The sequence below is a fragment of the Rhododendron vialii genome, chromosome 8a (genome assembly GCF_030253575.1).
Source record: "Rhododendron vialii isolate Sample 1 chromosome 8a, ASM3025357v1".
In the NCBI taxonomy this organism is placed as follows: Eukaryota; Viridiplantae; Streptophyta; class Magnoliopsida; order Ericales; family Ericaceae; genus Rhododendron; species Rhododendron vialii.
This window is the reverse complement of record NC_080564.1, coordinates 12,625,369-12,636,363: the sequence shown is the minus strand read 5'-3', so window position 1 is coordinate 12,636,363 and position 10,995 is coordinate 12,625,369. Positions and strand designations below refer to the sequence as shown.

At 37.6% G+C, this 10,995-nt stretch overlaps 1 protein-coding gene across 1 annotated transcript; it reads right to left on the bottom strand.

Moving 5' to 3' along the window:
- Positions 1-1,342: 1,342 nt before the first annotated feature.
- On the bottom strand, positions 1,343-4,335 carry LOC131336680 (BES1/BZR1 homolog protein 2-like). The gene is made up of 2 exons (XM_058372599.1): positions 3,993-4,335; positions 1,343-2,538 (listed from the first exon to the last, which is right to left on the bottom strand). Exons 1-2 carry the CDS (start codon positions 4,215-4,217, stop codon positions 1,801-1,803), a joined length of 963 nt encoding a protein of 320 aa, XP_058228582.1. The 5' UTR covers positions 4,218-4,335; the 3' UTR covers positions 1,343-1,800.
- Between the last annotated feature and the right edge of the window lie 6,660 nt (positions 4,336-10,995).

The window sequence follows — 10,995 nt, the reverse complement described above, 5'->3', positions numbered from 1 at the left end:
ACTTGAAATCCAACCCCTCTTATAGTGTGAAAGGGCTACTTAACCGTTGGGCTTCTATTCTTTTGTTGATGTTTTAATCCTTTCAAATTTCACAAAGTTAATAAATGTTAACATGACGAAAGAAAGCTTATCGAACATTCCCCATCATCTAGTTTTTGAGGGCAGTTTTGTCAGAGGACCGCCCCAGAATAATGGGGGAGAGAGCAGTTTTCCAACCAATTATGTAGCGATGATTTTTAGCGTAACAAAATAGTAATGGTTATAAGGTTGTTGGATAGTTAGAAAATAGAGGATTGCCAGATTCCTATTTGGTTGTGGCCATCTACTAAGAAACAAAGATATATCCAAGTACATTCTTGGTGCATTCTTAGATTAGGCATGAGATAGGAAAGGGCCAGATGCCCCAACAAAACATAACACATGGGGAGGGGCCCTCAACGAAGGGTGGTGCAGTAAGACGAGTTTGACTAAAATTTAAAGATTTGTTCTCTTCTAAGGTCTCAGGTTTTGAAAAATTAAAGGATTTGTTCCCTTCTAAGGTCTCAAGTTCGAAACCAAAGGTGTTATCAACTTCATTGGGGCCAGTCTATACAGAGCATTTGATCCGATTTAAAATGGGATTCCCGTCAGTGGACGGTGGGTTTTATAGTCCAAAATTTGGTCTGAATACATGGTTATAAAAAAAATAAAAATAAATAAATGCAACTTTGTCTGGGGAAGCCAACAAATTCCATAAAGCAGGGCTTGAAATGTGGATAAACAATCAGACCCTTCAAACAGTATGAAAATGGAACTTTTGCTTGAAAAATCCCTTTCAAATTCATTACCATTCCCATTCTTCCCTCACTGTCGCTATTCCGTCTCTGCTTTCCTCTCCCAACAGTTCTTGTTTGAATCAGTCAATTGAAATCAATGAAATATTCCAGTTGATTGACTTCTGAGATGAAAAGTTGCCACCGCTTTGATGAACATGCAATTATCAACGAAACCACGATAGGAGACTCAACTTCCAGTGACCAATTTTAGGTCTACAAATAATGGGGCCAGAGAAAGAAAACACATCGCAACCCTAGGATTGAAAGGGCAAGCATCCCGCCCCCTATCAACGGCGCCGCGTTATTAGGATCTCAAAATACATAAATATCTTGCAGCTGCTAAGGCATTTGGTACAGATATTTAGCAACAGGATCAGCTATCCTCGTTGCCAAATGAAAGAAGAAAAGTGGAGAGCTCGTTTGCTAGCAAGATAGACAACAAAAATTAGGTTCAAATGGTTAATGCATTTCTCAAAAGTGCCTGCAACCAATAAATGGTACCCAATCAATAAAGAAGAAGAAAAGAGTACGCGAAACCAGGCCTTTGACAATTTAGACATGTCCAGATGGTTAGTGACAGATCGTAAAGATAAGGTTACAAACATAAACCAAGGAGGAAAATCACTTCACATTCACTTCCTTCAGCAAATCCTGCGCCAAGGAAGGTTGCACAATGCAATGTTTTTTAACATGGTCCATCAGAGAATCTGCCCTTGACCAACTAAACCTAGGAGGGTTTAGATTACTGAAATGTTCCAATGAGAAGGAAACTGTACAATTGACAGAAGAGATAGGGTCCAATGCTTCCCTCACAGGAAATCAGTCTCCAGACGTGGAAGAAATTACAGAGGCAACTTTGGGCTTCGCCAATAAATGGTCAATGGAAAAGCAGTGACCACCCGCAAACTACAATGAAGTTTGCACATTGAGTATATTGAAAGCCCTTGCCATCTCTTATTAACATTCCATGAGTCCCACAGTAAGCTCAAGCACAAGCCTTCCCACTCCCAAGCGTGAGTTCCAAATCATCCACTCCAACCTCATGTATTCTCTCGCCTTCCCATGCCATAACTGTCCCGCTCTCAAACTCAAATTCAGAGCCACGCCCCCTTTGTGTCGCCCCCCACCCCAATTGGCCAAGCCCATCAATGGCATCCTCAAGGGAACTCTGCTGGGCCACAGGTTTGACAAGATTAAACGTAGGGGAAGACGGAGCAACTGCTGGAGCTACCATTGTCTGAAAACTGACCCACCTGCCTGAATCAACCGTGGACACATCAGACTCGTCACATTCTGGAATTGTGGCAGGCGTAAGGTGGTGGCGACGGGTGGGACTGGCCGGAGCAGAGGCAGCAAAAAGGGGATGGCGGAATGGGTTCAATGGGCCATTAGAGAATGACTCCCAATCGACCTTCCGCTTTGAACCTCTGGAAGAGGGAGAAGAGAGAGGTGGGGTTACAGGGGCACTGTTAGAAATGCGGAGGGCAGGGAGAGATGAAGGGATGGAAGCAAAGTTGTGAAGGAAAGGCAGAATGTAAGAGGAGGGCGGATTTGTATCGAAACGAGTGGGGCTAGGAAAGGAAGAGGATGTTGGGCTGGCAGGGTAAGAAGGCGCTGGACTGGGGAAGGATGAGGACATTGGGCTAGGTTGGAGTGATGAGCATGCACTCATGTTTATTATGGTGCCAGCAATTTCAGATGGACTCGGGGGTGGTCTGCAACCCTGTGGAAGGTTAACTGATGTTAGACACGAGGTGAGGATAAATGCATGAAACATAGTGCAATAAAGTCACAGTTCTTTGGTTTTTCGCAGTTATATGATTCAAATGGAAACGAAACTCTAAAAGAATCAACAAGTTAAGGAAAAATGAACCGAAAATAGCAAAGGTTTCTTTTCTTTTCTTTTCTTTTCTTGGATGTCAAATGGCATGAGAATTACATTCCAAGAAGTTACAATAACGGGACACTTCGAAACATCTAGATTGAGCTCAATACATAACAATCCAAGAAACAGCCCCTGATGTAGAAGAAAAATACTCTCCAAGAACAACAAAGTTCGTATAGCTAATATGGGACATGATATCAAATCGATTATGAAGTTCTCTAGAGACCTAATCACAAAATACGGATTAGAGAAATTACAGAAAATGACACCACATTACATATTTTACTTGACCCGTACTTGTAAGACCATGTTCTAAAAAACATCGCATTACACAAAGAACATCTAAGATAATCACAAAATCAAATCAATTTGCACCCCCAAAATCTTAAACCATGGATCCGTACCTGAACCAAATCAATCCATTTAGATAAAACAACCAAAGAGCCCAGATGTGAAAATGTAGCAGATTTGACAGAAAACCACCGATTTACAAAGAGAAGTGGATCCTCTCCATTCCACATTTAGGAGGGAATCGAAATCTGAACCATCCAATGCTGCAATCAATGGATCAGATCTGCTCTAAGACTTCTTCCCCCAAAGAGTCTCTGAGCAAATCCGAACCATTGATTTTCCTAATGTATGGTCCAGATTTGGACTGAATTCTCCTGTCCAAGACTTGGACCAGAGAGGATCCGATCCCATTACAAAAGTCATATAGAACCCAAGAAACCTGAAAAATGATGTGGAAAAAACCATGATCCACTAACAAGAAACCCCAAATTCCAGCAATCGATTGAAAAACCACTTCAAACCCAAGCTATATCCAAAATTGGTTAAGGTAATCAAGATATTATGGGGGTTTACCACCTCAAAGTCATATGGGGTGTAACATATGAGTTCATACCCCAATTAAGCAGCCCCTTCGGATTGTGAGAAAAGGTGAGATAAGAAAAGGAAGTCCTTTCTCACCAAATCTCACAAAAAAAAAAAACATTTTTGTTGTTTTCTCTTCATTCCTCACCAAATTACTGAAGTGAGTGATTTGGCAAGAAACTCTAACCCATCCTTTCCTTATCTTATCAAATCCCTCAAATCGAAAAGGGCTATTCCCAGATCCGTCTCTGACCCATGAACCCAATCACGTACATCGAATCAGATAAAACAACATAAAACCCAGTTGTGAAATACTCCAGATCAGATTCCACAAGAAAAGAAAAAAAAAAAAGAAGCAGCAAAGAGTTAGAAAGCTAAACAGAACTCTAAAAAGGGAAAATGATGAGGGGGGGACGAACCTTTCTGTAAGTGGTGCCGTCGTCTTCGACGATCCAACCGGCTTCGGCACAGAGAGCTTTCAAGACCTCGTTGTTGTCGCAGTGCTTGGGGAGCTTGAAGTTCCCCTGAGATCTCAGCCCCGTGAATATCTTCGCCGCGACGGCCCTTCTCCGCCTCTCTCTCCTCTTGTTGTTCTCTCTCTCCTTCCATGTTGGTAACCTTCCCGATGCTCCGCCGGCCGTCATTATTCCTTCGCCGGCAACCTCCACTCTCTCTCTCTCTCTCTCTCTCTCTCTCTCGTGGAAGGGAGGAGTGGGCGAGTTGTGCTTAAAACGACTCCTCTCTTCTTCTTATTTGGAGTTTTTATTAATTAGAATTGCGGGTAATTTTTGGTCAAACAAAAATGTTGGTTAATGATTTCATTTCGGGCATTGTTTATTCCTCGATAAATCGTCCGATGTATCTTTTCGCGTAAATGTTGGTTTTTTCAATGAATCGGCTGAATTACACCAATGTCCCCCGAGGTTTGGGTTCAATCAAGATCTTCCCTTGACAATTTCGAAATTACAATGACCTCATGGCAGAGTGTCTAGACAGCAATAAACCGAAATTCTTAATCGACGTTGTTACCAGTGGTGACTCCAAGAATTCATAACAGGGTGTTCAGATATTACTTTAAATCTACTGGCTGATCTATAAACCAACAAATATATGTACAAAATCTCATATATTAACATACATAATGCAGTAAGAATAAACCCCTGTCGCAAACCTCTTTGCCGTTATGGGATTCCAAGAAGAAGCTGGACTTGTCACATTAGAGTTACTTCCTTTATGTACTAATCATCAGGTATGTATTGATGCCCAAGGGGTTTACTACCCCAGACTGCTGTATTCTAATCCTTAGTTTTATTGCACTTCATTTACCCCTAAAACTTTAGGGTGACACTTTCATTAATGGTAAATGTATTTTCGTAAAAGTGGACCTAGTGGTAATTAAGTATTCCATCCCTTCTTAATGGGAATTAAGTTTCACTTTTCTATATTTAGAGGTAAAAATCTCAACAACAAAAAAAAAAAACGCATTGTTAAAAAAAATGATGTATGCATAGATTTGATTTTGTTTTATTTAATCGATGTCACCACGATTTGTTGTCTCTTGATACACAATATTTTGGCAATCTTTTTAAATACACACCTTAAATAATTGATAATTTTGAATTGATGCAAAAAATAAAAATATGTATGAAAGTACTTTATTTTTATTCGATGATTTATTTTGTAACTATAACGGGACGAGGGAGTATTTTCATCGTGAAACTCCCTTTTTTCCTCTCATTTTGACTTTATCAATTTGAAACCTCATGTCGATATCTCTATTAAAACAATTTGAGACCTACTACGTGTATGAGCCTCAGGCCCCGTTCCAGAAACCTTCTTAAAAAATTAGCAGTTTATTTTACATTTTCAAACTTAAAAATAAAGTAAATGAAAAATAATTTTTTAATTTTTTTTGCATCGTATAAAAGATCTCATCGAGATCTTCCAAACAAGATCCATAATGCATATTTTTAGATTTCAATAAGTCAATAATTTTGAGCTTGAAATTACCTTCTTAAAAAATATGTACTTATTTCCGCTTTCGGAACGAAGCCTCAGTCTCACAACGGGCCAATCATTTTATTATCATACGTCATTATATTTGACTCACGATTATGAAAATAACTGCACAACTTTGATGAATCACGAAGGGTATTAATTTTTGCATTTGCATTTTTCTTTTTTATATTTGCTACTTTTTTGTTTGAATTCATTTTAATTTATGACGACATTCTTTTTGCTTGTTCATTTTTGCACATGAAAGCATGACATTAGAAATCCACAGGAATAAAGAGAGTTCCAAACGATTGAAAAATGAAATGCAAAATCAATTACTTCTCATACTTTAGATATATCCGTTGCATACGACTGAAGACTACACCAACCATACAAAATATAATTTCATAAATGCATACCGATAAGTAAGTGAGAGAGAGAGAGAGAGAGAGAGAGAGAGAGAGAGAGAGAGAGAGAGAGAGAGAGAGAGATGGAGATGGAGATGCATGCTATTGGCACAGAGAGAGAGAGAGAGAGAGAGAGAGAGAGAGAGAGAGAGAGAGAGAGAGAGAGAGAGATGCATGCTATTGGCACCGCATTTTTTAGTCCATAGACACAAGTGTGGTTGACTCCACACAAACACTTGTATGGGGACCACCACACTGGTGTCTATGGAGTAAAAAATGCGGTGTCACTAACACATTCCCTTTTGGTATAAATACTCATTATTTTATTTTATGTGCAATTATAACAATATCATTTGTTAGAAATTAATTTTAATTATTGATAAACAAATGAATAACTAATGTTGATACTTCATTATAAAAAATCACTTTCGTGCATAATTTTTAAAAAATTTAATATCAAATTAAAGAACTAATTGAGTTGTTTAATATGATGCAACAAAACTTTAAAAATGATACATTTTCATTTTCCTTTTATTTGGAAATTGACCCGGCATTTGTTAAAAAATTTCAAGACTATTTTAAAATAATAAGAAGAAAAGAAATCAGTGATAGAGTCAAGATTTGAGTTTAATTAAATCAATTACTACTACTAGTATCAATACAAATAAAAGCACATGTGTTCGAATGTTTATAATCTATAATACTATAAAATAAAAATAAAAAAAGTCTAGAAGTTCTAAGGTTAAAACATAGAAAAAAAGTTAATTTCAAAATCAATGTTGTGAAGCTGGAAACGTTAGCAAATCCAAAACACTGCTCATAAAAACGGTCTTCTTTGTTCACAAATCGAAAAAATACTACTCCCACCGTTCCAAATTGAGAATCCATTATTCCATTTTTGGTTGTTCCAAAATGATAGTCCTTTTTCAAAAATGGAAAGAAAAATTTGGTAATTTTCTAAAAGTGTCACTTACAAGTGAATAAAAGTGTTATAAAGAGATAGAATATAGGGGTAATGATGGAAATGATAGACATTGTAGATGTAATCATTGCATGTTTCTAAAATAGTTAGAATCCCCAAAAGGGACTCTCAATTTAGAACAGAGGGAGTAGTATTGATTACTCTCTTCTCTTTTTAAAAGTCTCATTTCGTAAATCTAACTTTTTATGGAGACATTGTTTAGCCTTCAAACCTCGCCTTCAAATAAGGTTGAGAAAAACCCCAAGCGTAGGGCTAGCATAATAACCGGAAAGTCCGGGATCGTACCCACAGAGAATCGAAAACAGCTTATTCGGAATGTAGGTTTTATATGGTGGATTGTGGCGTTTAAGACGGCCAACTTGGCTTTGCTTTTAACGGTGGAAAGGCTAAAGCAACAAATTAGATACGAGCTTTATAAACTAAAAGAGGCAAGTCTAGAGATCGTCCAACCCTTGACTTAAGCCGTTACCGATTCTCAATTATAACTCAAGTGAGAGTCACGACCGCGCGCTTACACTCGAAAGATTTACCTTTAAAAGACTACGTTTATCGAAAGATGTGATTAATCGGAGCTAAACCAACCTATTTTTGCTAATGTATCTAACACGTAGGAGGCCACGAGCCTTCAATATGTTGCTTGCCAAGACCGCTTGACTAAACGACATACTAAGGAGTTAACACCCTTCGCTTAGACCAAAATGGCTAGGTTAATGAAATTCCGAAAACCATGATTTTAAGCCCGAAGGTTTGAGAACCAAATAACCACCTAAGTCATTGGGAAAGAATAGCCCAAGACTTAGCCAAAAGACTACTCACATATATTGAAAAGACTTGAATTTATGCTAAGAATTGAAAACATGATTAACCGATAAAAACGGAAATAAACTTGATATATGCAAAGATCCAAAGCGTAGCTACAACATTAATAAACGAGAAATTAACATAAAGTAAATACTTACTTGAGTTCTAAGGAAATTACGATAGGAAAAGCATGAACAACAATGGAGATCTCTCCTAGAGAGAGAACTAAAACTAGAATATAAAGTAGATATGAGATAAAGTGGGAGAGAAGAGTATTTATACAACTCAACTTCTCTCCCAACAAATATCCTAGAAACATACTATAAGTAGCAACTATTCCATAAATGGAAAGTCCAAAAAGCAGCAAATATCTGGCCGAGAGCTCCCCGTATCGATACAGATTATGCAAAGTATCGATACCACATCGCTAAGCTGAGAAGACCAATTTCCCGTAACGCGTTCGTATCGATACGGTTTATGGCCGTATAGATACGGAACTCTCTGCCTGCCCAATTAACCAACGCATATCGATACAGCTCTTAATCCGTATCGATACGCAAAGCTTATCTTCAAAAAGGAATACTAGCCTCCAGAACTTGACACCCGACGGCCCCGAAGCTCCACAACATCTTATTTTCATTCTCTAAAATTAAGTAAAGACTACATTTTAAACCTTTCTTTTACCTTTTCTTTACTTTAATTTATTTAATGAAAATAAGAAAGTACCCCCCATTTGAAAACAATGGCATTACAAGAATTTTAAGATTTCAATTAAATCAAAATGTCAACCCCCCACTTTTAGTGTAAAATGGAAAACTGCACATTTTTCGCAGGAGAAAATGGCACAAAACATGACATTGCTCTTCAAATAAAACCTTGTAACTTTGTAGTTATTCTTAGAAAAATTCAATGATCAATTACCGCCATTTTTAATCTCGAGAATCGATACTTTTCCTGAAAGTCATTTTTTCATACTTAGACAGATTTTAAGGGGCCGACAGGGACTTCGGGTACTTGGAAACACTTGGGCCATCCATGGCGTTGAAATACGCCTTATTTTGCACGGTTTATCTGAAACACACAAAAACCTACCTTACATGCAATATCGCTATAAAAGTTAAATAAACGCAAGATAAAACAACATAAAACGGGACTAGTCGCACCAAATGTCTACAACATTGGGTGCTCATCAGACATCATTATTACACTCTAAAAGATATAACTTTTCTTACTTACCTTCTATGGAGACATCATCATTACACTTTTACTCATTAACTTTTCAATATGAAATCTACTTTTAGAGGCAGAATAGAAAATATACAAACTTTTACCCGCTAACTTTAAAAAATTGATACTTATTAAGAGACAACCCAAAATGAAATACTAAACTCTAAAACCGGGACGATGGGAGTAATAATAACACAACCAATACTCAATAATCAAAGGAGAGACAGGGTCACTATATTAATGTTTTTTCGAAGCAAAAACTTCATTCGTAAAAGCCATAAGGCATCTATATGATTTCCATCTAAAATAGAGATAAGGAAAAACGCGTCAATCCAAAAAACTAAGGGTAAACAATAAGTATACAGAGGTAAATTAATGTCTAAGCCCTAATTGAGAGCACAAAGCTCCTAACACGTTACTGCTGAAAAATAGACAGACCAAAGGCTAGCGTAAGTGAGGTTTAGGTTACTCGACATTGAGTCTCCTCCAGATGGCAGAGTGTCCCTATTAGAGGCTTCAATAGGCGCCGATGGAAATCCGACAGAAAAGCTAGCAGAGAGGCTATGAATCCACTCTCATGAACCACTGTCCAAAAAGCATGTTGGCTAGCTCCAGACGAGGAAACAGTGCACCGTCGACAGATGGTGCAATCGAATCCTCATCCCAAAGCAAGGAGAAAACTCCGAGGCAAGGCCCCGCTGTCACGGCAGGCTCTAAGTGCAAAGACCAACACAAGACATTGTAATAGGCTAAAAGTCTAATCTGGTGCGGCCGACAATTGAACCCTCCCCTCTACTGGATCTGTTGACAATGCGAACCAACCCCATGGGCCAAGCCCCGGTCCTTATTTACCCACCACCTCAATCACCCAGATAGAAAACACAGTGAATCAACTCATGGAACAAAACCTAAGACTTATTTGCCCAATACTACACCCTCCCGATCTGGGGGAAACCTAGACCAAAAACAAAACAGATGGAAGAAAAGAATCGAAGCATTCCGAGAAACAAAGACAAAACCCTAACCCACCCTCTTCTGTTTGTTGACGCCCTAACCCACTACCGAATCTAAGAGGACAAAGAGGTGTCGGACCCAAGACAAGCCAATCACCCCATGGGTGGAGACCCACCTTCCAATCAACACAACTCTTAGACCTACACATTGGAGAGGTAGCAAGAAACGAAAAGGGGGAGAAATGTGTTCCGAAAAGACATGGATTGATATCCAATGAACATGATTTTTGTCATGGTTAAAGCTCTCGAAGAGCTCTACGAAGTGAAGAATTTAGATCATCAAAATAGACTCAGCACGAGTCCTAAAATGAACAAATTGCACGCAGAAACTCAATTGCCAAGAAGCCACCTTATTTTTTTTGCAAGAAAATTTCTTATCTACTATTTTAGTCCCTACAAGTATATGTAGATTTCAATTTAGTCTTTCAATTTTTAAAATTTTCAATTTAGTCCTTGAGGTTCCGGATTAGCTTCAATTTAGTTTTTTCTAATTACATGGGTGCCCTGAAAGTTTATATTATAATATAGTATATTGTATACCTTTAGAGTTGATAGGGTTATATTTACCTCTCCAAGTTCGGAATTTTATTTAAGGTTAGAGTAAAGTCCTCATAACAAGCAAATGTTTACCAAAATTTTATTTAATTTTTTATATCTTACTTAAATGTGATTTTCTATTTCTATCAGTTTTTTAGTTGTTCGATAATTTATTTTCTTAGATTCATTTTTATTTTAGTTTTCAAGAGATGGAAACATCAAGTAAGGATAAGTATCTAAAAATGCAAATTTAGTTTCTACTTTGTTGATCTTTTGTCAATTATTATATACCTTATATCGTTTACTATTTCTAGTTGATTATTTCTCATATTTTTAATAAGTTCTTTTAATAGTCTTATCAAGAAGTTATGTTTTAATCATTTTATTTTGCAGAAATGTGCTATTAGTTAAATTGTATGATTGCGATTTCCTAGTATATCGCATGCTTATAAATATTATA

Coding starts and splice junctions, on each gene's coding strand:
- LOC131336680 (XM_058372599.1), bottom strand. CDS start 4,217: ATGACGGCCGGCGGAGCATCGGGAAGGTTACCAACATGGAAGGAGAGA. Junction 2,539..3,992: donor ACGGCACCACTTACAGAAAG/GTTCGTCCCCCC, acceptor AACCTTCCACAG/GGTTGCAGACCACCCCCGAG.